The sequence below is a fragment of the Pteronotus mesoamericanus genome, unplaced genomic scaffold (assembly GCF_021234165.1).
Source record: "Pteronotus mesoamericanus isolate MK-2021 breed Mesoamerican mustached bat unplaced genomic scaffold, CSHL_Meso_final contig_74, whole genome shotgun sequence".
NCBI lineage: Eukaryota > Metazoa > Chordata > Mammalia > Chiroptera > Mormoopidae > Pteronotus > Pteronotus mesoamericanus.
In genome coordinates this window covers 5086676-5114498 of record NW_026555247.1, presented here as the reverse complement: position 1 = coordinate 5114498, position 27823 = coordinate 5086676, and the positions used below count along the sequence as shown (strand labels likewise).

Here is a 27823-nt window from a genome sequence, read left to right as displayed (position 1 = left end):
TTGCTGGCTTCAAATCTACAGCAGAAACAAGGACACAAAATCACAGTGTTTGAGTTGGAAGGGCCTGGAGGTCTGGTTCAATGTTTCAATGAGGGAGTTACTGACATTTTGGGGCCATTTCTCGTGGTGGACTTCTCCAGTTTTAGTATTCCTTGGTTCTCATTGACCCGCTCACCACCGCCCTAAGAGGAAAACCACTGATTTTGGCCCAGCCATAATTTTACAGGTGATGGAATCGAGACAGGTGAAATCACTTTTTCCTTTGCATCCAGATAACATAGCAGAGCTGGGCTAAATTGGACGTTTACAGTTGACCAAAACTAGGATGCAGAAATGGTCCAGGAATTTAATGGCATGCTGAATCTTTAAATTAAAAAAAAAAAAAATGTGCTAGTGAGGGTGGTCTCATGGAATACCTTTCTGCTCTGGAAAGCTACACCTCTCTTATTTAGTTCCATGCACAAATGCAGCCCAGGAAAGTATCTTCTCAACAGCATGTGCCATCCTCCTCTAGAACTGCTTGGGAAGTACCACTACCTGCTCTGCTCCTGAACACTGTGAATGTTCCACAGGACACATGAGTCATCCATCACAACGATGAAAGGCCAGACACACTGGCGTTTAATTCCCAGTTCTTCCAGGCGGTTCCTCTCCAGTTCCAGATTGTGGTATGACAGCTCCTTAATGAGAAACCTGGCAGCACCTGGAAGGCAACATTACCACAGCTACACATCCTTCACACCAGCTTGGCTGCAGCCCCACAGACAGCTGCACCCTGTTCACTGGGCAGCCAGTTGGCGGAGGGGGGCGGTCAACCAAATGTTTAGGGGAAACTTTAGTGTAGATAAGTCTCAGAAGGAAGTCTTTCACCAGAGATTCACTTGAGTAGGTTTGATGAGGGGACAGAAACCAGCAATGTCTTTGATAATACAGATGATTCATGAGCTATGCTTTGAGGAATACTGCAAGAATCCAGTTTCCCTGATAGGACAAACGATGCCACGTGCAGGAAACTCTTATTACTGGTTAGTTCCTTAAAGCCATGTTAAGAAGCTCTGTCAGTCTCAGAAGCAGCCTCTTACATGTCCTGCACTAGGGAGTAGCCAGGCCTGCAACAAATGGGTATGCCACTTACACTAAGGTGTCCCTTTAGGAAACTGGTAGCAGCATCTTCTCTGAAGATGATTCTGGACACTGGCATCCTTTCCCTAGATCTGCCTTTTGTTCTTTTTTTTTTTTTTGGCAAGAGACTCTGTGGTATAATGAGTAATAGAAAAGACAGGAGCCAAGCTGCTTAGGTTTGAACCCTGATTCCAGCACTTTCTAGCTGTGACACCTGTGCCTTGGCTCCTCCACTTATAAGATGGAAATGACATCTACCTCATCGAGTTGTATGGTGTAGGACAGTTCCTACCATGTGCTAAATACTCAATGAATGTTAGTCATTAAGATGATTATCACCAGTCATTAGCCAAATTTTATGGGTGGGCCACCCTAAAATGAAAACAAAATGTAGATAATGAAATAAAGAGGCTAATAAAACTATTAAGTCTATGGAAGAACCAGGAAAATAGTTTGAATAGATCAACAGTAATAGGATTTAGGAAAATTTACCTTTCAAAAGCATGAATGTAATAGTTTGCATTCTCAACATATAGTAAGGATCATATATGAAAAGCCCACAAGTAACATCATACTTGGTGGTGAAAGACTGAAAGCTTGTCCTCTAACATCAAGAATAAGACAAGATGCCCACCATTACTGCTTTCATTTAACATGGTCCTGGAAATCATAGCCAGAGCAATTAGGCAAAAAAAAAAAAAAAAAAAAAAGAACAGAAAAGGTATCCAAGTTAGAAAGGAAGAAGTAAAAGTATCCCTGTTTTCAGGGATTTCATATGTAGAAAAAAGTATCCCTGTTTGCAGGGATCTTGTATGTAGAAAACCCGAAAGATATCACGCACACAAAGGTGTTAGAAGTAAAGTGAGTTAGCACATACAAAAACAGTCAAACGTCAGTTGTGTTTCTATAACAATGAATCTAAAAGGGATATTAAGAAAATTCCATTACAACAGTATCAAAAAGAAAGCTTAGTAAAATAAATGTTTAATCATTAACATTGCAGAAATAAATTAATGAAGATGAAAATAAATGGAAAGACATCCTATGTTCATGGATTTGAAGACATAATATTGTTAAGATGTCAATATTACTCAAAGAAATCTACAGATTTAATAATATCCCTATCAAAATATCAATAATTGTTTTTCAGAAATAGGAAAGCCCATCTTTAAATTCATATGGAATCTCAAGGGACCCTGACTAGCCAAATCAACCTTGAAAAAGAACAAAGTTGGAAGTCTCTTGCTGACTTCAAATGTATTACAAAACCACGGTAATCAATGAGGTATCACCTCACACCGGTCAGAATGGCCATCATAAACAGATCCACAAACAACAGGTGCTGGCGAGGCTGTGGAGAAAAGGGAACTCTAGTCCACTGTTGGTGGGAATGCAGACTGGTGCAGCCACTATGGAAAGCAGTGTGGAATTTCCTCAGAAAGCTGAAAATGGAACTGCCTTTTGATCCAGCGATTCCCCTGCTGGGACTATACCCTGAGAACACCAAAACGCCAATACAAAAGAACCTATGCACCCCCATGTTCATAGCAGCACAATTTACAATAGCCAAGTCTTGGAAGCAACCTAAATGCCCATCAGTAGATGACTGGATCAAAAAATTATGGTACATATACACAATGGAATACTACGCAGCAGAAAGAAAAAAGAAGTACTAAACTTTGCGACAGCATGGATGGAACTGGAGAGCATCATGCTAAGCGAAATAAGCCAGGGGGCGAAAGACAAATACCATATGATCTCACCTATAAGCGGAACCTAACCAGCAATGCAAAGAAGCAAGGAAAATATGACCAGCAACACTGAAAGGAAAAGAAATCAACAGAGACAAGAGGGAAGGGGGGGCAGGGAAAGGGAAGGGAAGGGGAAAGTCAAGGAACATATAACAAGGACTCATGGACAAAACCAAAGGGGAAGAGCTGAGGGAGGGAAGGTGGGAGGGGGCAAGGGAAAGAGGTGGGGGGAAGGCAGAGACAAATGTATTTAAAAAGTAAATAAAAAAAAAAAAACCACGGTAATCAAAGAAATGTGGTAAGTAGCATGAAGACAGACATATAGGCAAATGGAATAAAACTACTGAGCTCAGCACTATACTCTTGCATATACAGTCAAGTGATTTTTGATAATAGTATCAATGGGAAAAGAACAGTCTCTCCAACAAATGGTGTTGGGAAAGCTGGATACCCACATGCAAAAGAATGAAGTTGGACCCTTACCTCACACTATATAAAAAGATTAAAATGGATCAAAGATCTAACTGCAAGAGCCAAAACTATAAAACTCTTAGAAAAAAATAGAGGAAAAGCCTGATTACATTAGGTTTGGCAATAATTTCTTGGCTGTGACACCAAAAGCACAGGCAACAAAAGAAAACATAGAAAACCAGACTATACAAAAATTTGAAATTTCTGTGCAAAGGACAGAACTGTGGAAAGACAACATACAAATGGGGGGAAAATATTTACAAACCGTGTATCTGATGAGGGGGATAATATTCAGAAAATGTAAAGAACAAGTCAGCAATAAAAAAATCAAACTGACTAAAAAATAGGCAAAGCACTTGAATAGATTCTCCAAAGAAATGGCCAAAACATACATGAAAAGATAAATGACATCACTAATCATTAGTGAAATGCAAATCATACCACAGTAAGATACACCCCATACCCACTAGAATGGCAATTATCAAAAAAGAAAGTGTTAGTGAGGATATAGAAAAACTGGCATCATTTTGCACTGTTGGTAGGAATGTAAAATGGTACAGCCATTATGGAAAACAGTATACTAATTCCTTGAAAAATTAAAAATGGAATTATTATATGATTCAGCAATTCCACTTCTGAGTATATCCAAAAGAACTGAAAACAGGATCTTGAAAAGATAGTTGTACACCCATGTTCATAGCAGCATTATTCACAGTAGCCAAAAGGTGAGGAGCAACCCAAGTGTCTGCTGATGGATGAATGGGTCAAGAACATGTGTAGACGTACAATGGAATATTATTCAGCCTTAAAAATGAATGAATGGTACTGAGATTCACTTTTGCTGGACTAGGAGAGAGTTCTGGAGACTGATTGAACACTGTGAATATACTGAACACTGACGATCTGTGAAAGGACAACGCCAGCCCCATTTGCTATTGTGGCACCACTTGCCTAGCAGGCCTATGGCATTTTTAAAGATGACCTGCCATTTTACTCTTCTGAGCTTGTCGGCAGGACTGGAGGTCACTGGAAGCAAGAACAGAACTAACGACTCCCTACAGCCACAGGCAGAAGACAACACTGCAACAAACTGCAGCCTCTGTTACAACCCCTCCGCTGCCCAGGGGCCACACAGCAGTGACCCCCTACCCCCCGCCCCACCCCACGCTTTTTTAATCCTATTATAATCCAATAAAAGCTCAAAGCTCCAACCCCTCAAGGCTGATGTATCTTCCACATCATGCTCCTCTCCTTTCTTGGAGAGTGAATAAAAACTTTACTCTCAGCCCTGACTGGAGTGGCTCAGTAGTTGAGCCCTGGCCTGTGGACCAAAGGGTTGCTGGTTCGATTCCCAGTCAGGGCACACGCCTGTATTGCGGGCCAGGTCCCCGTAGGGGGTACATGAGAGGCAACTACACATCGATATTTCCCTCCTTCTCTACCTCCCTTCCCTTCTCTAAAATAAGTAAGTAAAATCTTTAAAAAAACAACAACTTTACTCTCTACACTTTCTTCTCAGAGCCCACGTCACCAACCACCCTAACGATCTGTATGCTTAAAAATGGCTGAGACGGCACATTTTAAACTATGTGTTTCTTACCACAAGTAATTTAAAAAGTAATGTGCATTTATTTCATTTGAATATATGTTGGTTTCTCATTCCCCAAATTTTCAAAAATGGCAAAACTAGCACTAAGCAAATTCAGGCTGATTTGGGATGAGGAACCTTTTTCACCTAAAGGTCAGTAAGGCACAGAAGCGGGTAACTTGAGTGTCATATTCATAAAAAAGTACTATTTTCTTAGTTAGTTTGGAGTTATGTGGTCTGGGGGAGAATAAAGGACCAGATATATGTAAAAGTCTTAATTCACTTGATATGAAGTGATAAACAGAAAATACAATTGTATCAAAATAATAAACCAGTTTTTAAAAATACTTTAATCCCATATTGAGGCTGAAAAGGGGTGGAAAGGAGAACAAGAAATGAAGAGACCTAAGAAGGAAAAGAGAGAAGTGAACTGAAGGAGGGAGAGGCAGAAGTGAAGTGGGAAAAGAAGGGCAAGTGAGAGGGCCTGGGGAGGACGGCCGTGGAGGTTTAGGAAGAGCCCCCGGTATCAGCTGCTGTCCCCTGCGGCTCCGGGCTGGGTTACTTCCCCCTAACGGGCTAACGTGTCGATTAGCAGCTCTCGATCCTCCCCTCCTGACAGTCTGCACTGAGTCAGACGCGCACAGACGCGGGTGGGAAAGGTGGTTAAGAACTGTGATACAAGAAGGGACTGGACGGTACTGCCCTAAGCCACGGATCCAGTTCGAGCTTTCCTGCCTGAGTGAGGCAGACGAAGGAGCTCCGATCTCCTCCGGGGCTCCCACAGCTCTGCCAGGCACTCAACAACCCAGCGCGCTCCCCTGGGAGCGGTCAGCCCATTGCACTTAAACCCTGTGGGGGAAAGCAGGAAAGACTTCTTCCGGGAACTTTAAAAACGACTGCCACAGGCAGAAATGATGCTTCCAATTCCCCATTGTATAGGACCCCCTAGAATTGCCATGTTGTCTTTACAATGATGAGCGATGTCTCAGAGACCCCTCCAGAGGCCTCTTGCCCGGAGTGATTTATTACCTTTCCGCCTCCTCAGACCACCCTTCCCCTGTTAACATTCCTGCTGCTGGCGTGCCCAGCCCAGGAACACCTGCACTTCAAGCCCTTCCTAGGGTCTCAATATACCAGTGACTTCTTTAGTTACTAGTAGTTAAAAGTTCTGCACAACTGCAGATAAAGGACAAATAAACATTTAAAGAGGAGTCAAAATCCTTTGGTCAGGAGGGCAGGGTACTTTCCAGAGGCAGGGAAACCTTTGAAAGTGCCACACCTGGGGAGTGGAACTCGGTTTATCTTTCAACCCTTCTCCCCACCTGAGATGCGAGGGGCAGAGTGGACGTACCCACGCCTGCGTTATTGAACATGCCGGGAAGCACCAGCATGATGTGGTTGGGCCAGTACTTGCGATACAGGGGCATCTCATATTCTTTGACCACTAGAAGATGCAGGTGGCTGATTCCCTCCATGGCGTGAAAAAGATTTAGGAGTCCGTGCTCATGGCGACCACTGGAAGGTGTGAAAATGGGGCTCTTGACTGCATTCAAGTTCTGTTGAAAGAAAAAGCAAAAACAAAAACCAGAGACCAAAAAGGGAAATTAAAACCCTTAGGTTTAAGAAGCTGAGAGAACCTAGTATATATAATACCCAAGGCCTGTAAGTCCTTGTGTCCAGACACTATCACCCACCTTGTCTGAGACCAGGGGCAGCCTCATGCTCTCCAAGTGTTTGCCTTGCTTGCTGAAGACAAAATGACTCTCTTTGGATTTAGGAATGATGAAATAGAGTTGCACCTCTTCTCCCAGCATAGAGGAAGAGAACGTGAATGCATGAAGGGTGGAGTCAGGCATCTATGATTTGCAAAGGAGAAAGGGAAAGAACGTAAGCTCAGTTTGCAAACTTCCAGGCCCCTTGTTAACATTGTTACCAAGAGAGGCAAACTAACCTGAGCTTATTTATACCTGCCACAGGAACTGGCTGTGTGTGCAACATGGAAGGGGTTGGAAAGGCAAATGCTTCATCTTTTATTAGCTGCCACTGACACGAGAGCCAGGTATCTTAGCCTTGCACAGCTTCTCCGTGGGTTCTGTATGTTCTCAGAACCGTTACTGCTCCGTTTCATGCCCAGGTTAAATGTGCCTATGGAAGTCCTGCTATATAAACTTTCCCAAACGTGCCCAGTCCTAGGGGGAGAACATGTCTCTATGCAGGTCAGGTCAAATGAACCTCATTTTTCCAAGTACAATATTCAGACTGACGTAATTAAAATACCTCTGTAGCTCCATCTCTCCTGGCTACAGTGGAAGCTGAAGGTTTGAATAGTCATTGAGCCCAGAAGTCTGACTTCCACTTCTAGGAACATTTGACTCACTGAAGTCAAATCTAACCTATTCTTTAAATTGCTGGAAAGTTCACATACTCTCAGTAATCCATCTCAGTGAAGAATGGCCATAAAGGCCTCATGCACTTTACAATTTAGACGATACTTTGTGGAATGAAAGGATAGCATCTATTTTCAGCAGCAACTAGTATCCAGGTAGGTTTCCCAGGAGTTTTAACGTAAATATTACATTTCACAGAAAAACAATATTGTAACTCTTCCCTTAAATCTCTTCCCTAGTTCACTCTACCTCATAAGTGTGGGAATATACTACATAGTGAGTACTGCAATCATAGAACTTACGTAAGTAGAGGGTTTTCAATAAAGAAAATTTCTAAAAGCCTATGATTTATACATCAGTGGACTGAATCTTCCATATTCTGTAAAGCATGGTGAGCTGATTTCCAACTAGCCCGCCAAAAGTTTTCAATGACACCAAGTGAGCAAATGGGGTCTGAAAAGGAGCTTGTATCAGAAGGGCAGAATGGTCAATCCATTGTTGCAGTATGTGCCCCTTCCAGTTCCCTGTGGGGAAAGGTGAAGACCTGATTCTTGAGAGCAGGAGCGAGTTTGGGGACACCCAGCAGCATAGTCTAGAGGAAGGAAGAGCCGTTCTAGGTGCTCAGAGCAAAGTAATAAAAATCAAGAGGATAAACTAGGAGAAAACAACACCAAACTTATCCCCCAAAGAGACACTGGAGGCTACTCTCATTTGCTACCTTTCCCATCATTTGTGCCAAAACAGGCTCTGGCAGAAAACAAGCCAAATACTATGGGGCACTGGCTCACCTTCTATGTTCCTACCTTTCAGTCCTTTCTAAATAAAAGAGCAAACATTGACTCCTTGGTGTGCTAGTGGTCAAAACCATGCCACGTTACAGTAAAGATACAACTAGGTTGGTGCAAATCAACAACTTGTTTACAGCTTAAAGTACACACATATGGATTTGCTAAACAAAGCATCACTTTCATCAACAACCCAAAGGAGGATTCACCAATTATACTATAATATCCAGTCTTTTCAGGATCTCAGCTATTCTCTGACGTGTAACCATTTTGAGGAAGTGACTTATGACACTAAAACTTAGTTCCTTTCCCTTTCCCTGCCTTCTACAACCCAGAAAGCCCAAATGAGTGGCTCCATCTCCAAAAAACTACTCTTTGTCTAGGGTCTGAAACTGGGAGTCTTACTTTTCGTCCCTTATATACAATACAAAGCCTTGCTGGGTAACAGAGGCGATGGCAAAGGGCCGCACCTGGGAGGCGGAGGTGACGTCCATGTACTGGCGGCACTGCTCACAGTGGTGGAAGGTGTTGTAGGCTGCGTATTTGGTCAGCATCATAGACACAGTTCCTCGCCTCCTGGGCTCTTCAGCTTTGGATTCCTTTATTGCTTCTGTGTATAAAGAGGCAGAACACCTTCCCATCATATGCATAAAGCCCCTCCACCTGGGAGAAAGTCTCTGACTCCGTGAAAGGGTTTTTCCAAGAATTCTGTAATTTACACTCTGAGAGGCAGGTATGGAAATTAAAAGGTGACATGTATGTGTGTAAGAGAAGAGAAAAGCAGAGGGGAGAATTACTTAAGATGCCCTCAAAGAGTGAATTGTCCCGGGCCTCCTGTCCCATTAAGGTCCCCCTTGACCTTCAGAGGAGATAAGCCAGGCTCCGCTTGCACTGACCTTGTTTGAGCCCCGCCAGCTTCTCAGTATAGACCAAGCTCATCAGACTGTACTTGGGATCATGCACACTGATGTCAAAGGGCATTTTACTGAAGCTTTCGATGTCGGGCCAGGGCTCTCCCTCTGACTGGCTCACTTCGCTGCCTTCACTGTGATCTAGACAAGAAGAACGAAAGTGTACAGAGCAGGCAGATGGACTGGCCTCCCTCCCAAGTGTCAGGAGCAGAGGTTTTATGAAATATAAAGCTCACATGAGGGGGACAAAGGCATTTCTGGATAACGAGCTCCTGTGTCCCACGGTGGAGGGAACTAGAACTGTCCCTTCACACCTGTGCTGGGAGGGATGCTTGCCCTCACTGGCCCCCAGCAGTGGCCTCTACGCACCCAGGCCACGAACTCCCACACTGATGAGATCAACTAGTCTCCCTTCGAAGCTTCTCAAAAAGTTTGTTTAATTTTAGATGATCTGAGTTTTTAAGAGTTTTATTTGTGGGATTTTCAGACACTGACAGCCTATCAGACTTTAGGGTCATGTTGAGTAAGACCCCCAACATCTGCTTCCTACTAGAATCTTGGGAAGCTGTAAAAATCCCTGTGCTTAGGCTACAGCTCCTCCTGTCTCCTTAATAACCAGGCACCTCTTTGGGTGCTTAAAGCCCCTCAGGCAGACCTGACACGCAGTCAAGGCTGAGAGCCAGTAGCCCTGGGTTTGAATTCAGGTTCTGCCCCTTCCCATTCTCTCCTGCAGGTGCCAACCCTAACTCTCCGGGTCCCCTGATCGGTGAATTTAAAGTGCTCAGATGGTGGGAGGCACAGGGTGGGTATGCAACAGATGACATTTATTGTTATTAATAAAATCTGCAAGCTCAAAAAGCCTGACAACTTTGAGAGGAAGAAAAGAAGAAACTTTCAAAGAAAAGTCTAAGTATTAGGAGTACAACTCTTACCTTCTTAACACAATACTATGTATTTTTATGTCCCTGAGCTGAAGTTTGCATTTTATTTTTTAAAAATATATTATTTATTTTTAGAGAAGGGGGGAGGGAGAGAAAACACGGATCAGTTGCCTCTCGCACGACCCCTACCAGGGACCTGGCCCACGGCCCAGGCATGTTCCTTGACTGAGAATCAAACCGGCGACATTTCAGTCCACAGGCCAGCACTCAGTCCACTGAGCCGTGCCAGCCAGGGCACATTTTATTTCAAAGCTAATGCTCCTTTTAGTTTTTAAAATAAGTGTCGTTGTGCCTCCCCAGAGCACCATCACATTCATCACACAAAAATGAGGGAGAAGGAATAAGGCTGAACTGACAGCACTTCTCCCTGCAGGGGCCAGCTTGCCTCTCACGGGCTGTGGGACTGTCTCTCAGCTCGTGGCACAGAGTCAGGCCCATGAGCACTGGCCACGGTCTCTGAGGAGAAAATGAAAGGGGCTGCACTCTGTGGTGCCACTGAGGGTCCCTCACTCCTGGTCTGCTTGGCTCTGCCTTGGCTGTCTTGGTTCCAGCCCCCTCCACGTGGCCAAGGCGCTTTGAGGCCAAGCGGGAGCTCTGGGTCCCCTCTATGGTGGGCCTGGTGCAGCTCAGCTGGGGCCACAAAAAAGCAGATGTGGATGGGAGGATGGGACTCTGTGTGTGGAATCATGCTTGTGAATTGGTTAGGAATAGAAATAGGGCTGAAAGTGATTAAAATGATTAAATATGGCTGATTTTACCTAGTCTTGCTCTGGGCTAAACTATTCCTTTGGCTTGTCACAGAACAGGTGAGCTATTTAGGAAAAGCAAGTGAGGTGAGATCTCCAAGGCCAGTCTGATAGAAGATGCCTTCCAGCTAGACCCTATCGCCTCTACTCACCTCGACTGCCTACCCCCACGCCCACTTTCGCTCCAGCACAGCCGATGGTTCTGAGACTTGAAGCCAATGATGAGGCCACACTGTCCTTAGCCACAGAGCTAACGCTGGCTGATCCCCACTCACCCCCGCATTGTGGCTGTGCTGCATGGGCTGCAGAGTGGGACTGTCCCACCGGGGACAGCTGGGGAAAGGCGTGTAGGACAACAAGGGCTGGAGATGATCTTCCTGAAAATCAGCCCGCAGACCTGTGAGGCACTAGTCCCTGCGTGTCACTGCCAGTGGGAAGGGGTTTGTTTATGGCTCAGTGTTCTGTTCTGCACATAGAAGTTTTCATTTCATGAGAGTAATGCACATATCTTCACCTAGAGCCTGCAGTTAACGTAGAAGATACACTGGCTCACCAGCAAGATCCTAGGATCCAGAACATACAACATGCCCCAGGCCATTAAGCACAGGACCACAACTGAACTTTAAACCTGAATGATTTAACCACCTAAGCAATTAATCCACCAAACAGGGCTTCATAAAATGTCTTTTTTGCCCAGTGTCTGGATGTACCCCGAGAAGGAGAGGCCAAGAAAAGGGGAAGATGCCACTCCTGGCCTCAAAAGGAAAGAACAGAGGCAGAGTTTACTTACACCCATGTGCTGGCACGTTACCTTTAATCTCACAGGAACCCTGCACATTGGGTGTCGCAGAAATCCCAGGAGGGAAAGAAAACCTCGGATTTGGCGTTTGATGTCCCACATCTGGCCCCTGCCCCGCCCAGGTTCAGACTCACCTGTGTTGATCTCGCCCTCATCATACACGTCCACCTCCAGGAGCCTGATGAGCATGCGGAAGAGGATTCTAAGGAACTGCAAATAGGAGCCGGTCTTTCCCACCTGGTGGAAGTATTTTTAATTGGGGAGAGAGGGAAGGAAAAGAGATTTCACACCCGGGCTCTTCAGCCTCTCCTGCTCTGAGAGCCGAGTGAGGTCCTCATTGCTCTGGGTCACCACATCTCCCCCCTACCCTGCCCGCCCTGAGAGCTTCCCTGGCTTCTTTCCTTCTTGGGAACCCCAGCCTAGGACAGGGCCTGCCCCAGCCCTACCTGGGGGGGCCCAGTCAGCAACAGCCGTCGGGGGTGGCAGGCCTGGGCCCCAGAGCTGGGGTCCGGCTGGTTACTGTAGTCAGCGTGGTGCTGCCGAGCGGCGGTCCACTGCCTGTAGTAGAGGGACTGCTCCTCGCTGCTCATGTCCTTGTGCAGCAGCGGCCGCAGGGAGCTCACCCAGGCCACGTCGGCGTGCGGCAGCAGGGATGAGGAGGATGGCAGCTTGCCTCCCCTCTGGGAGCCCAGGAGGCTGTAGGCTGCTTTGGACAGGATCACTATTGGGGGCAGGGTGGCGTGCAGGCCCCTGCAACCTTGGACAGGCCGACTGGGCCACGGGAGGGCCCGGGGACCCGAGGAGGAGGAGGAGGAGGATGAAGGCTTGGAGGTGGTGCTGCTGGCCATCTGGGGGCCCAGGGAATCACAGTCCTGCCTCAGGTTCTCCACAGCTCCCACTGTGCCAGTGGAGACCCCTTCCTCCAGCCCCATGCTGTTGGCTGGGCTCTGGAAGCTGGGGGTCAGGGGCTGCTTCTGGGACTTGTCCGCCGTGCTGGAAGAGCTCACCCCATTCTCCATGATGGAGCCTGAAAGAGGACAAAGCCCACCCTGTACCCACCCTGTTACCGATGCCAAGGTGTGCTCCCTGGGCTCCTGGCGCCTCTGGGAAGGAGGGAAAGGCCAGGAAACCAGGCTCTGTGCACCAGTTCCAGAAACTATGCTAGAAATCTTCCCTTTGCCCTCCCTCTCCATGCTTCTCTCTGCTGCCCTGCCTGTTGGGTCAGGTGGGATTGGCCACTGGGAGACACTGGCAGGAAACCAGGTATTTATCCCTGAGCTCCTTCCTTGCATGGTCAGTAGGGCTGGCTGCCCTTCTCTAGGAGGGCTGTGGCATATGTCATGCCGGCTCCTTGGCTTCTTCAGGCCCTGCAGTGGTCAGGGCACCCTGTGGCTAACTGTACCACATCTCTGTGAGTAGTCCCATTATACCTCATTTGGATCATCTGAGTCACTCCAGAACCCTGACCACTACGGGCTCCACATTCAAGTCCTGCTCTAGGGACACTTGCCACCTTCTGCAGTCTGATCAGTAACCTCACACTGCTGGCTGTGGGTAACCTCCCAGGCTGTGGGTGACTTCCTAGGTTGTGGCCACTTCCATGGATGCCCAAACCAGCATGGGGAATGTCTCCAGTGAGGAGTTGCTCTTGTCCAGAGAGCCGTGCACATTTGGCCAATTCACTGCAAATGTGTTTTCCTCCTAACAGGGCAGCCACTCTTTGGTTTGAGGACAAACCAAAAGCTCATTACATTCTGGACATAAGGCCTTCCCTGGGCTCAGACTGGGGCTTCCTGGGCATGTAGATCAAATCCCAAGGTTGGGAGATTCTAGACGAATAGCCAATAACTGGAAACCAAGGTTATTGAAACCAAGTCACTCCACTTACTCATCTGATGTTCATCAGGGCCATCTTTCCCTCATGGCCCTGACCTCAGAGTCCACACACTTGCGCACTTTGAGCAGTGAGCCTCCCTGAGGACCACTGGAGTCAGCCCACGGCTGGGCGGTGTGTGCTCCGTGGTGTGAGCACAGCCCGCACATCAGGTCCTCCCCAGAGAGAAACTCTAAGTAGCAGAAGGCAAACACGACCTTTGTGTGAGTTGATCAGAGCAAGGCCAAGGCTAAGCGAGCCCCGCAGGCCATTCTGGCAGCCAGGGACAGGAGGGGGTCTGATGAAAGAGCCACAGGAAGGAAGGTGAAGTCCCCCCTCCTCCTAGATTCTCCCTCACTGATGCTGGTATCCCAGAGCTCCTAGATGTGACATTCCTCCTCCCTTCTGTCACCCTTTCTGGCCCTCTAAACCTCTTGCCTTTATTCTGACCTGGTCTCAGAGAAACCTGGGGGAGCCTGTGGTGGAGGGGCAGGGAGGCCCAGCCCCGACCCCTGCCTGAGGACCCTCGTGCTCTTCCAGGCTGGGGGTCACCATCGAAAGACAGAAAACACCACAGATAACGGCCTCTTCAGTTCCCTCAAGGAGCCATCTAACAAGGGCTGACAGAACAAAGAGAAAGACCAGTGTTGCTTCTGTCACGAAATCTGTGTGTTTGTGTGTCTGTGTCACAGAGACAGAAGTAGGGAAACATGGCACAGAAGGAACATGATTGGCTGTTCCCTCTGGTAGAGACTTTTCACTTCTACTCTCTACACTTTTTTACATTCTCCAAGTTTTCTATGTTAAGCTCTATTACTTTCAGAGTCAGAAACAAATGGAAATGCTGCTGCATCATCTGCTGCAATACAATTTATCAGAAGAAAATGCCCAGGGAACACGGCCAGAGGCCGTACAGGGATGCCGCAAGAGGGGCTGGCGGGCAGCATGTGCGTCCTCACACTCAGCCGGCTCAGCTGGTGGCCCCAGGGGAGCCTCTAGGATACGAACACTTGCCATTAAGTACTAAGAAAAGTCATCCATCCATCCATCCATCCATCCATCCATCCATCCATCCATCCAAACACCTTGCGCCAGGTACTAAGTCAACTAACACAAACTTACAGCTTCAGGATCTGGAAGGAAGAAAGGGCCTCTGCAAATATCAGGTGAATAATATTCATGAGATGATTAGGGTGGGAGAGAGTAGGGGAAATGTGCAGACTAAGGTTGATAAAATTCATTTACTATATTTAGCCTATTACCAAGCTCTTCATTAAATGCTTACCCAGAGAAGTATTTTGTGGCTGTTCATCATGCTTTCAGGGAAGTATCCTTCCAGGGAACTGAGGTCTGGACCGGGTGCCTCAGTCACCAAAGGCTCCTCAGACAGCCTTGAGGGGTGTCAGTAGATGCCTCTGCTTTCCACATGCCTACTTACCTCCTCGCTCCTGTCCCTTGTCCCTCAAAAGAGAAATGAGAGTACTGACCCGAGGTTCCAGTGACAGCACTGCTGTTGCTCTGGGGCCTCTCCAAATCGATCAGCAGCTCATCGGAGTCATTCTCACTCATAGTGGCTCTCTCTTGCTCCTTCCCGCTAAGGTCTAGGGCAACAGTGGACCCCCGGATGACCTCTTTCGAGACATAGCAGCACGCCAGACCCACTTCCTGCTCCAGGGCCGTGCGAGTTAAATAGCTTGAATCAATTAACCGGAGGTCACAGTACTTCAAAGATCTGCACAAAAGTAATGACGTTTTTTCGTTGAGTCCATTGGGCCATGCATGCAGTGTTGATAGCTGGCTCTATCTTGGCAGTTAAAAGTCACGGGTTTCTGTGCCAGGTAGTCCTTGATTTAAGCCTCAGCTCTGTCACTTTCTAGCTATTATGACCTTACCCTATACTTTATGACCTAAGTATAAAATAGAATAACAGTGCCTGGCTAAAATGGTTATTGTAAACAATGAATGGCAAGACACATGTAAGGCATTTACAGTGGTAAGTATTCAATTAATGCTATATTAATATGTACTGAATACACAGTAAGTATTCAATTAATTCTATTATTATTGTTGTTGTTGCCTTCCAATCTTCAGGCCTTAGGACCTTGAAGGGGTTGGGAACAGCAGACAAAGAGTATTCATCCAAAAAAAAAAAAAGTCCTGGTTGCAGGTAGAGTTTTTTCCTCTCTGCCTCTCTGGCTGCCCTGCTTTAATAAATAAACATTTCTCAATGGTGGCTATCTTCCATTCCCAAAATTGCTAGGTGATCTCTGAAAAGTCAAAAGAAGGAACCAAGGGAGGCTATATTTCTTACATTCCCCCCCAAAAATTTCTCTTCCCACTTGCCAAATGAATATTATAGTGAAGCATCAGCCCAGTGTTAACCATCAGCTCAGCTGGGCAGCTAATAAAAAATGAAAACTAATTATTTACATTGTACCTGGGAAAGGTTTCTCCAAGAGGATCTTTGCCAGTTAATATCACAATACAAGGCAGACCTTCTAAATCTTGGTATGTCCGAGGGACCCATTCTTCTGGTTCATTCCCTCTCCAGGTCTGTAGAAAGGGACCCATATGATAAAATTAAAACGACTTATTTAAGTTTCTAGCTTTTTAAAGATTTCTAGGTCCAGATTTTTTTATACACATTTGTGCTTCCGAATGACTGCTAGTAAGTGCGTGTACATATTTTAGTTGCTACTGAAAAGCACACACAAAATGCTCTGGAAGAATGTGGCCTTTAGTTTTATCTCAGTAGGATAAAACAGGAGCTCTTGGTCTACGTCATGCATTAGCCACAGAGGCCAAAGAAGCGATGTGAAATAGCCCACAAACCCTACAGCAAAAAACCTGCTTAAACCACCTGATTCAAGGCTCCTAAATATAAATTCTTCATATAATAAACAGACTGTTGAGACTGATTAAAAAAGATAGTTTCAATTGTGAACAACTAATAAAAGAATCTCAGCAAAACTCCACAAAAACAGACATTTTCACCAAGAAAATCATGAGGTTAGACACCCCTGATAGTTATTTTTCCTCTTTTTCCCTTTATTGATTTTCAAAATAACTGACAAGTAACAACTGGCTTATGGCCACAAAAGTCTTCCTCAAGAAGGCTAAAAATAGAACCAAACCTGGGCCAAGGAAAAAAACTTGTCCCTTCCTTAGAAGAGTAATGCAATTAGCTCACAATTTCACAAAGAATCTATTAAGCATCAACTTCTCATATATAGTAACATATATATACATATACACACATTTATCTTTAATAAATGGAATGTAAATCTTGAAAGCACAAATATTTCAATGAAATGAAAAAAATCTCACCAACCTGAAAGATGTTCAAAAGTGAAAAGATCTTATAGATTCCTCTAATTGAGAGCAGAAAATAACAGACCACCTCTTAAGTAGTCAAGGTGGTTCCTATTTATAAATTTTGTAGCATCTAACTATGTTTTGTATCAGCTTTCTAGCATGAGTGGTAAGAAACAAATTGACATTTCTCACACTGATTTGGAGATCAAGGACTAAGAAGTGAGGTGTTATGTAATGCATGCAATTTTATTTTAAAATAGACTGGTATTTCCTTTGCAAAACACAGCATGAGATAAAAAGAAATCCAACAGGCAAGAAATAATACGATAGGGTTTGATTAACAATTTGTTGATATCTAGAACTACCAGTCTTGAGAAATAAATGTATTTGCAATTATTCAAATAAAATGTATGTAATTTGTAAAACTGGAAGAACCATAACCTTGTTGATAAATCTTTTATTACATATTTGCATACTAAGAGGAAATCAGTGGATCTACATAACTGTTCACAAGTTTGAGACTTTTAATGTCTTAGAAAATCAATCTATCAAAAAGATTTTAAAAATATATTAGAAGAAATGTCTCTACTAGAATTCAGTTTTTCATACATTTTCATGTCAAAGGGAACCATGACTTTACCTGATTTAAAACAAACAATTCTGGAAATAGGACTCATTTCACTTATAGTCATCACATTGGACTTACGACATCCTGACGTGGGGTTCTCCCTGAACATATTTTATCTCCCAGGAACCATCCATAGGCCTGGGTCCCTCCACAAATAATGAGGTCAGGTCACGATGACGGGATAACAGATTGTTATGTTTTATTACCAAAGATTTACTTTCAAAAGCTTATCAAACAAATCTTGCTTTTACTCTTGACCAATCAGAGTTAGCCAAACCACTCTGAAGTGCTTTTCTATCACATTGCGACTCCTAAATGAATGACGGCGGCGGTTCTTAGGGCCACTGACCACGCCCAGCATGACGGTGCTGCAGGGGCATTTCACACAGCATGGAGGGCTGGGTGAGCGCTGAGTTCAAGGGAAGTAGGGAGCTTCACAGGTCTTCCAGGGGAACTGATTTAGACTTAAACTTTGTATCCTTCCAGTGCACCACGTTGCTTCCAAGTTAACCAAAATACATAAAGGGTAATTGGAGGGAAACAGAAAAATAAGACCATCTAATAGAAGAGGAGGCATGGGATTGTAACCAAGGCTAGAGATAAAAGGCATATATATCCACGCCATCCTAACCATGGCAAGGAGACTGGTAACTTAGAAATCAACAGGTAAAGCCAAGACCACCTGGCAAATGACAGTGTTGCTTAGTATGTGAACATAACAGGATTTCATATTTTCACTTCCACACAACTACATAGTTTTAACAGGATGGATTAATGTAATCCAGTGGTTTTGGAAATATGAAATCTCTTCTGTGTTGTTGGTGTCCAGCAGGTACTCACACAAATTGAGACAGAGCAGCTTCTAGACCCCCTTTGACTCTGGCAGCTCTTGGAACAGCAGCTGTGCAGACTGATCACCCTCCTAGGCCCTGCAGGTGATTCTGAGGTGCTGACAGGCAGGTTCAGAGCCTCAGGTCTTGATTGCAGGTTTAAAACTATGGCTCAGAGGGGCAAATTACTAGGATACGCTGATTTATACTGACTTAGTAATTGGCACTTTTGAAGGGTCTGAACAAGTGACCTGAGACTCTAGTAATAGCTACATTTGATCAGTGTCAACTGAGACCCACCAAAGACCCCACAGCCTCACATTTTAAAATGGTCTCCCTGCAACAAGTGTGGGGGATTTGCCTTTCCAGATTCTTCATCATTAGCACCATTCATGTTGTCTTAAGACCTATGTCTCAATGAGTTATACTGTAAGAAGAGTTTCAGGACTCTTACTTGTTAGTCATCCTAGGAATTCCACTGCAATGTGGTCGACTATAATTTAAAATGGTGAACGTTCTACAGATGAAATAGAAATGTTACAATTTCCACTAAATATAGGGGTTTCTATATTTAATATTTGTTCCTGTTGCTTATCAAGCTAATATAAGATGTTGTTTGCATTTTGGTTTATTCAATTTGGGTTGGCTATAGAATGTAAAAAGTTTATATTTGCAAAATGCTTTGTGAACACTAAATAATAATCCCAAAATTAGAGCCCTTAGAGATCTTACAGTCTAACTCTCTCATTTTGCAGGTGAAAAGCTTCAGCCCAGCATTAAAATGCAAATCCCTCAAGGCTACATGATTCTTTTCATAAGAATTGTAAGCTCAATTTACAATAAGAATTGTAAACTCACTTTAGTTCTATATTTAGTGTGCAGGGCACAGATACCATGTTGGTCTAAGTCAGACATACAATACCTATCTCAGTGCCATACTGACACGCATGCAATATTTTATTAAATGCTTTTAAATGGCTAGGATACCCTGGATTATGAAAGTTCCCAGAGAAACCCAAGCAGGACATAAGGAGCAGAGCATAAAGTAGCATTTTAGTTGACCTACGAATTCTCCTTCACTCCCCATGCCTAACAGCAGGTGCTGAGGAAAAGCAGGCATCCCCTGGCTGTGCAGAGGGGAATGAGCTTGCTCATGCACTGAGGCCCTGTGCAGGGTGCTGGGAGAGTTTCACTCCAGCCCAAGTGTTGGGGCTGAGGGTCAAAGCAGGTTCAAAGAAACAACAAGCTGTGGAAAAATTCACATGCAAGAGGGTGGGGAATAGTTCTACATGAGTACTGAAGATAAAACAGAATACTTTACCAACTCTAGACATGAGCAGACAAGCTAGATGGACAGAAAAGAATTAGTGAGTTGATGATTCTTAAAGGTGTACCCCACAGAGGTCTGAGACAACAACTTACCTTATTATTACTGAGAAAAGAGATGGCCGTGGGCTAGATGCATCTCGAATAAGGTCAATAAACATGGGGTCAAATTGGGTCATCTCATTTTTGCACCTGCAGTTGGAGAGTATGGAAGACCAACTGCATGCACGTGCTAAAAAGGGCTGGGGCAGGGTCGGGGGGTGGGGAGGCTGACAGAATCTTAATTGGTCTCAACTAGGGAAGTGAACATGTCCTTTAGTTTAGCCTTAACATTGTCATGAAGATCAGACTGACACAGGTGCAAAACCCTGTAAAATTCAGGCTTCTGAGCCACCTACGTGGGATTCCTGGAAAACAGAAACAAATGGAATTTCGAAGAAGAAACGTCTGTCCATTGCTAACCTTTAATCGCGCCACAAAGTGAGTTGCAACACTGACTTCAGAGGCAGGGTTCCCAAGGATGATCTCAAAGCGGTACTGCAGCCCCAGCTTGTCACGCACCTCCTGCAGCCGCTCCTTGGCTAACATTGCCAGCTGCACTGAGGGCACCCTGATAATGAGCATGTGTCCCCTCCCACTTTTGGTTTTTCCTGGGGAGGTGATGAGGTCATCCATAATGCTGAGTGTCTCCGGTGTGCTGTGGTCTCGGAGGGACGCCATAGTGGTGAGAGCCATCAGAGCCTCTGAGTACTGCTGGATGAGAAGGTAGCAGCGGACAACCATGCTGTGCAGCCTGGGGTACCTTCAACAGAACACAGGGGGCTAGGCACTCGGGCCACAGGCTGGCCAGCATGCAGACCAACCACGGCGGGAGGGGTTAGTGATCAGTGGTGGACTTGAGCTCTAGGATAACCTTGGAGCCCACAGAGCTGGAAGGAAAAGTTGAGATTCCAGTGCCTTTGAGTCAGAACCTGTTAGGGTAGGCAAGTAAGTTAAAGAAGTTTAGGGACGGTCATGCAACCCCAGCTTCCCCGAGTGTGGCCTGCGCAGCAGCAGCAGCACCACCTGAGATTGTTAGAAATGCCAAGTCCCCCCACATGTACTGAATCAGAATCTGCACCTTGACAAGATTCCTAGGTGATCTCTATGCACATTAAATTTTGGGAAGCACTGGTCTAGTCAGATTGTCATAATGGATTAATCCTGGATCCTTGCCTTTTGCTGGTGGCACTGAGTTAGAATGGTGGCATGTTGTCTGCTTGTCTCTTATGATTGCGCTAAAGGAAACTGAGACTTTAATATCATGTCTGTAGAGTACCAGACATAAAAAGAGTAATTATTATTACTAATTTGAGGTTAGCCCCACAGATAGCAGCAATTGTGCCTTGGTGTTGGAGGAAACTTGGAGCTGACTGGAGAAACAGCACCCCCTAGTGGTAGAGCCTCCCCTATCACTGGAGCCTGCTCAGTAAAGGGAGCCTGGCAAGGAGCAGGGCTGTGTCCTGGCTTCACTCAAATGCCCTTTGACATATCACCACCCCTCCCACCCCCAACCACCAGCCTGCACTGCCACGTAAGAGAACCACTTTGTTCAAATCGGCAGTTTTTACAAGAACAGAGCAGGCAGAAAATAAATCTCTCATTTTTGTGCTATGCCTCAGAAAGCCAGGCCTACTGTTAAAATGACTATACATGGGCAAAGAGGACCCACTTGAAGGCATGAAGAGCTGCTGGTCAAGTAAGTTGGTGCTGGCAAAATGGGGGTGAGTCTGTGAACTTTCTTTCTGGTTGCCAGCTGGTAGCACACATAGCTGCTTAGCAGCTGGGTAGGCCAATGGAGGACTTCACCTTTGTTCTACTTTATAATTCTATTTAAAGTAAAACAAGTGATTCACTGGACTTGCACAGAAAAGCCTAGGGCAAATACCAATGAGGGCGATCAACTGATTTGTGTGGTTTTGAAGTAGTATAGAATTGGAAAGGGTCATAGATGCCCTGGGCGCTGACCACTCCACCTTCTCATAGAATGAGAATGAGTTAAAGGGGCGGAGAGATATTCAGCTACTTGCCCAAGCTCGTCCAAACTTCAGACACACAGCTGGGCCTAGGTTTCATTCAGGGTTCTCACAATGGCTTCTTACATTGCAAGGATTTAGTAGACTGTGGAAAAGTGAAGAAATCCTTCAGTTCAGTCAATCCTGGGTCAGTCCCTTCAAGTACTCAATAAATTATAGCCATTATTAGCTTGGGTGACTGGGTTGGAAGAAGTAAGCACAGACAATCTGATTTAAAGCTGAATATCTTTTGCTGGGCCATGCAGGAAAGCCAAAGTCAGAACAAACAATAACCTTCATATACAAGCATTTTAGATTTCACACTCCGACAGAAGTATAAATGCAGAAGTGAACAGTTTTCCCAATCTGTTATGTTTGCATTAAACTGCAGTTGTAGTTTTGCATCACCAAAGTTATAATACAAAGTTGTAAGTTGATGGGATCACCCATTAAAATACAAGTTATGAAACTCTGAATGATGTTACTTGAAGATACACTCCAAGCCGGCAGATGTACCAGGTGGGTGGGAAACACTTCCAGGGGAAGCTCATGAGCTGATTTTGGAAATCTATGATCACATGTGCTGTGAAAGGATTAATGTCACAGTGTCAGTTAAGTCTTCTCAAATCTAGCAGCTGTGAAAAATATAAAATCCTACTTCAAGCCTGCTCCTTTTCCTGACACAGCATTTTAACTTTCTGGATAGGATGCATCCACCTGTCCTCGTTTTTATTTCTCTTTCTGTTTTCTTAGCAAAGTTATGGGGCAGGTTGTTACATAGATGGTTTGTGATCAGTTGGAACAAGTTTTAAGAACTAGAGCTGCTAAAACTTAGAATGTGCATCATCAAAAAAGAGCTACTTGACCCATCATTGGGTGGTCAGAAGAATATCGTGGAGGGTGAGGAGGGACCTCTCTTGGGTTTGGTGAATTCTAATGCCTCTACCTGCTCTTTGAGTCCATGATTCAAGATCAGAGATGAAAAAACAGGAAAACCCTTTACTCTATCAGAGTTTGACCTGGAATTAGGGAATAAAAACAAGGCAGAGGAGACAGAAGAGTCATGATCCTTAATTTCCAAGGTCAGGGGCTGGAAAAGAAGCACTAGGAACTGAACTCAAGAGATCTGATTGTTCCTTAATTTTCTCCAGTCTATACTCCAAAGGTCTCACAGTGAAACTTAGTTTTTACTAGGTCATCTAAGGATGCTTGCCTGTGGTGGACAGAGGAGAAAAAAGGGGAAAATATAAAAGTGTGTGGTGTATGGTAGGGAAGGCCACACGTCAGAGGAATGGCTTTTTATAAGCAAATCCCTCTCTGCCCTTGTAACCTCCGGGTGGTAGCAATGAAGCATGCTTGGGAGATGGTTCAAGGCACGGAGAGCGGCTCTAAGTCTCCCTGTGAGTCTCTAGTTTCCTTTGTTGGTCTTGGATGATCACTGAAAACCCACATGAGTAAAAGGTCATTTTAGGAAAGGCTATTTTTATTCTGCTGTTGCAACAATTGCGCACTCCCTGTGGCACTGACACAAAAGACTTTTGGCTACTTTAGATATGCAAGTACAGCTAAAGAAAAGTTTGAAGATGTTATTTACCTCTCCAAGAGCGTGTTCACCATTTTTTCAAAAGTCTCATCACATCTCAGAAGTGGGCTTGTGATCCCCCACTGTAGAGACTTACTGTACTCATTCAAGCCAAAGTACAGCTTTTCCTCGCAGCTCATGTCCTCCTGATTCAAAATACAGAGCAAAACCCAGTGAGGACAGGATACAATGTGTCTTGGTTTTTATGGGGAAAATCCTGTAATAGGTTATTTCCTGTAAGGTTAAAAAATTTGAATAAACAAGTGGGACTACAGCAAACTAAAAAGCTTTGCACAGCAAAGGAAACCATCAACAAAATGAAAAGGCAGCCTATGAAATGAGAGGAAATATTTGCAAATCATACACCTGATGAGGAAGTGGTTGATATTCAAAATATATAAACAACTCACACAACTCAGTAACAAAAAAATCCAAGTAACAACTGGTCAGAGGAATTAAATAGACATTTTTCTAAAGAAAATCTACAAATGGCCAACAGGTACACGAAAAGGTGATTCACATCATTAACCCCCAGGGGACTGCAAATCAAAACCACAATGAGCACTACCTCACACGTGCTACAATGGCGGTCATCAAAAGACAAGCAGTAAGTGTTGGTGAGGATGTGGAGAAAAGGGAACCCTTATGTACTGTTGGTGGGAACATAAACTAATGCAGCCACTGTGGAAAACAGTATGGAGATTCCTGAAGAAATTAAAAATAGAACTACCATCTTTCAGCAATTCTACTTCTGGGTATATATTCAAAGGGAATTAAGTCAGGGTGTCAGTGATATCTGCACTCCCTTCTTCACTGCAGCATTATTCACAATAGCCAGGTATAGAATCAACTTAAGTGTCTGTCAATGGAAGAATGAGTAAAGATGTGATATAGAGGGTGGGGCAAAAGTAGGTTTACAGTTGTCATCTGGAAAATAATACAGTCATTAATAAATGATACAAGAATAAACTGTTCTGTGCACACACACACTATAAACCTACTTTTGCCCCACCCTGTATATATGTATGTACATAAACAGATATATACCTATATATAGGAATATTATTCATCCATGAAAAAGAAGGACATCCTGCCACATGCAACAACATGGATGGGCCTTGAGGGCATTACACTAGGTGAAATAAGATAGACAGCGAAAGACAAATAGTGCATTGTATCACCTATATGTGGGACATTAAAAAAAACAGCAAACCCACAGAAACAGAGGGTATGGGGGGGTGATAGGAGAGGTTGGTAAAAGGACACTTCGTATGAGTGTTTCTGGATCTAATGTATGAATGATGATCTAATGACCTATGTGCTAAATTTCAAGGAAGAAGAACTCAAATGTCCTTAATGAAATATATAGAGTGATGGTTGTTGTTAATTATCTAATTGGAGGAATCCTTTTTTAATATATACAGACATATATCAAATCATCACAATGTACACTTTAAATATCTTACAATTTTGTCACTTATACCTCAATAAAGCTGAAAAAATTTGTTTCATTATATAACCTGATACCAACTCTACAATCATCTCTGAGGTATAACTGAAATTTCTTTTCACTTCAAATAAACTTAATATGTGATTAGTGGAATGTTGACATGCTTTCTTAAGGCAGAGGGTAATTATATAGATGGTTTGTTGTCTCTTTCTTTTGTTCAGACATTTTTGGAAATATGGCATTTTTAAGGCTGGTACTATCACAGGTAAAATTTCCCCCTTCTTGAAGCAGCTCTCTGATACGTATGCTATCTATAAAACTCTGTGAAGATCAACAAACTAATAAACTCCTCCACTACAGAACACTCTTCTGACAGAATTTAATGATGGTAATTCCTAAAAGCTTATCCTTTTAGAAACAAAATTTACTTTAAAAGTAGAATGTATACTTTCCTGCCTTCTTAAACAGAATACACATTATTTAATCTATCCCTCTTCTTAATGACTCAGTCATCACTGTGAAAATGAATAATTACTTTGGGATGTGACACAAAGGTCTCCTCAAAAGACCCTGAAATGTCTGACAAGTCACTTGTCTTTAAGCTAATAAGATTTTTGAGTTCATGTATCTGTTGTTTTTTTTTAAATAGCTTTCCTTCCTCTTTTGCACATTACTTTTTCAGTCATTTCTTCTTGTCATGTTGCATATACATTTTAGTTATTATGTATTGACATTTTTCTTTAAGCACTCTCCAATTGGTTTCATAAAGGTAATACCATAGCTTAAAGTGTATAAGATAGAAATGTGGTTAGGTGGATTGAACACCGGCCTGCGAACCAAAAGGTTGTCAGTTTGATTCCCAGTCAGGGCACATGCCTGGGTTGCAGGCCAGGTCTCTGGATGGGGATGTGCAAGAGGCAACTTGGTCGATGTATGGTTCGCACATTGATATTTCTCTCTCTCTATTTCTCTCTCCCTTCCCATCTCTCTAAAAATAAATAAAATCTTAAAAAAAAAATCTCCCCCCTCCCAGTGTTCTATCTACTCAGTGACCCACTGCAGCAATGCTCCCTGTTTTTCCACTGCTGCCTCTGCTTTTCATCCGACTCTAGAGGCCGAACCCAACAGCCTTCACATGTTAGTTCTTGGCCTCACTGCCATCTTGGAGGTTTTCTTATTTTCTTTCATGATTTTATTTACACAAGCTGCTTTTGTGATCACTGATTTTGAAAAGTATTCCAAATCCTCATCATAAAAACCCAACCTACAATTTGGCTTTTGCTACAATGCTCTCGCATCTGTCTTAGCTCATTCAAAATCTGTCTCATCTGCCCTCCATGATCACTCTTCCTCTTGACTTCTTTCCAACTAAAGACTTCACCTCAAAGATACCTCTGATTTTTCCCTCTTCCCCAATAAGCAAATTCTAGAAAATTTACCATTTCTTCCATTCTTTTTTATTGTCAGGACCATTATTCTGATTATTATATTTATTAATTCTAACCCAAATTATCAGAAAAGCCAGATGAATGACCTCCCTATTTCTAATCATGTTGACTGAGCCTCTACAGTTAATGTACTGCTTTAAAATGAAGCCTCTTAGTATCTCCCAAAGCTGAACACATGCGTACCCTAAGACTCGGCAATTTCACTCCCAGGTACAGAACAGAAGTGCATACATATGTCTACTAAAAGGCATGTGCTAACATGTTTATAGCAGCACTATTTGAAACAAATGAGTAGGATGAATAAAGGAACTGTGGTGAAGTCACCCAGTGAAATCTATATACAGCAATAAGAACGACTGTTTATGACTCATGCAAAATATAGAAGAATCTCACAAACAAGGAGCAAAAGAAACCAGACACAAAAGAGTGTATACTGAATGATTTAATTTACATGAAGTTCAAAACTGGGTAAGCCAAATCTATAGTGTAAGAGGCCAGACAAGATTTTCCCTTGGTGGGTGAGTGCCTGGCTTCTGAGGTGGTGGTACTGTTCTATTTCATCATCTGGGTGCTGGTCTCAAGGGTGTGTTAAGTTTGTGAAAATTCATGAAGCTGTACATTTACATTCTTAATATAAAAATAAAAGAAACATGTATATTCTGCCTTAGCTTGTGTGGCTCAGTGGATTGAGTACTGGCCTGCAAACCAAAGGGTCATCAATTTGATTCCCAGTGTAGGGCACATGCCTGGGTGGCAGGCCAAGTTCCCAGCACGGGGCATGCGAAATACAACCATACACTGATGTTTCACTCTCTCTCCCTTTCCCTATCTATAAATAAATAAATAAAATCTTAAAAAAAAAAAGAAATATGTATATTCTGATATTTCTAACAATACTATGCCTACGATAAGAAATTGCTAATGCTTGTATAAGAAGTGTAAACTTTGCCAGCCTTCTACTTTTAGCCTCCATATGTATACTTCCAGATTCCTTTTAATTCCACTAAGTATCCTCTGAAAAACACTGGTGTTTTCTCCTCTGTGGCCCAGTCCCAGCTGTCTGCTGCCCAGAGTGGCTGCTCCTGGGTGGTCGGCTCTGTCCTTCCTCTCTGTCACCTTTCCTGGTGCTCCCCAATAGATGGGACTTCTCCCTCCCTTTAACTCCCAGAGAATTTTGTTGGTTTTTTAAAAAATTATCTTATTTACTTTATTTTGTTTTATGCTTTTTTCTGACAAATAAAAATTATACAAAAAATTGAGATATAATTGACATATAACATTATATTACATATAACATTATATTAGTATAATGTGATGATTCGATGTTTATATATATTGTGAAATGATTACCACAATAAGTCTATTTAACATCTATCACCACACAGTTACAACTTTTTCTTCATTTTTTTTTTCCTCACCCAAAGACAGGTTTATCGATTTTAGAGAAAGAGGAAGGGATTGGGGGGAGGGGAGAGAAACATCGATGTGAGAGAAAAACATCAATCTGTTGCCTCCCGTACACACCTTGACCAGGGGTCAAATCCGCGACATAAGTACGTGCCCTGACCAGGAACTGAACCTGCAACCCTTTGGTGGGTATACAGGATGACGCTCTAACCAGATGAGCCACCCAACCAGGGAACATTTTTTCTCTTGTGGTAAGAACTTTTAAGATCTTCCTTAGCAACTTTCAAATATACCATACAGTATTGTTAACTATAGTCACCATCTGTACATTACATCTTCCAGACTTGTTTATGTTATAACGGAAGTGTGTACCTTTTGACCTCATTCACCCATTTTGCCTACCCCACAA

At 43.7% G+C, this 27823-nt stretch overlaps 1 protein-coding gene across 1 annotated transcript in view; it reads right to left on the bottom strand.

The window, feature by feature from the left end:
• Positions 1 to 27823, bottom strand: part of GREB1L (GREB1 like retinoic acid receptor coactivator) — a 289801-nt gene that overhangs the window by 10135 nt on the left and 251843 nt on the right. Inside the window, exons 19-30 of the mRNA XM_054583433.1 lie at positions 23122 to 23255; positions 19936 to 20275; positions 19469 to 19492; positions 15812 to 15927; positions 14862 to 15106; positions 11948 to 12528; positions 11636 to 11738; positions 9001 to 9156; positions 8575 to 8714; positions 6627 to 6788; positions 6284 to 6488; positions 538 to 703 (exon numbers count right to left, since the gene is read on the bottom strand). Of these exons, the coding sequence (XP_054439408.1) occupies positions 538 to 703; positions 6284 to 6488; positions 6627 to 6788; positions 8575 to 8714; positions 9001 to 9156; positions 11636 to 11738; positions 11948 to 12528; positions 14862 to 15106; positions 15812 to 15927; positions 19469 to 19492; positions 19936 to 20275; positions 23122 to 23255 (2372 nt within the window). The remainder of the gene's footprint in view (positions 1 to 537; positions 704 to 6283; positions 6489 to 6626; positions 6789 to 8574; positions 8715 to 9000; positions 9157 to 11635; positions 11739 to 11947; positions 12529 to 14861; positions 15107 to 15811; positions 15928 to 19468; positions 19493 to 19935; positions 20276 to 23121; positions 23256 to 27823) is intronic.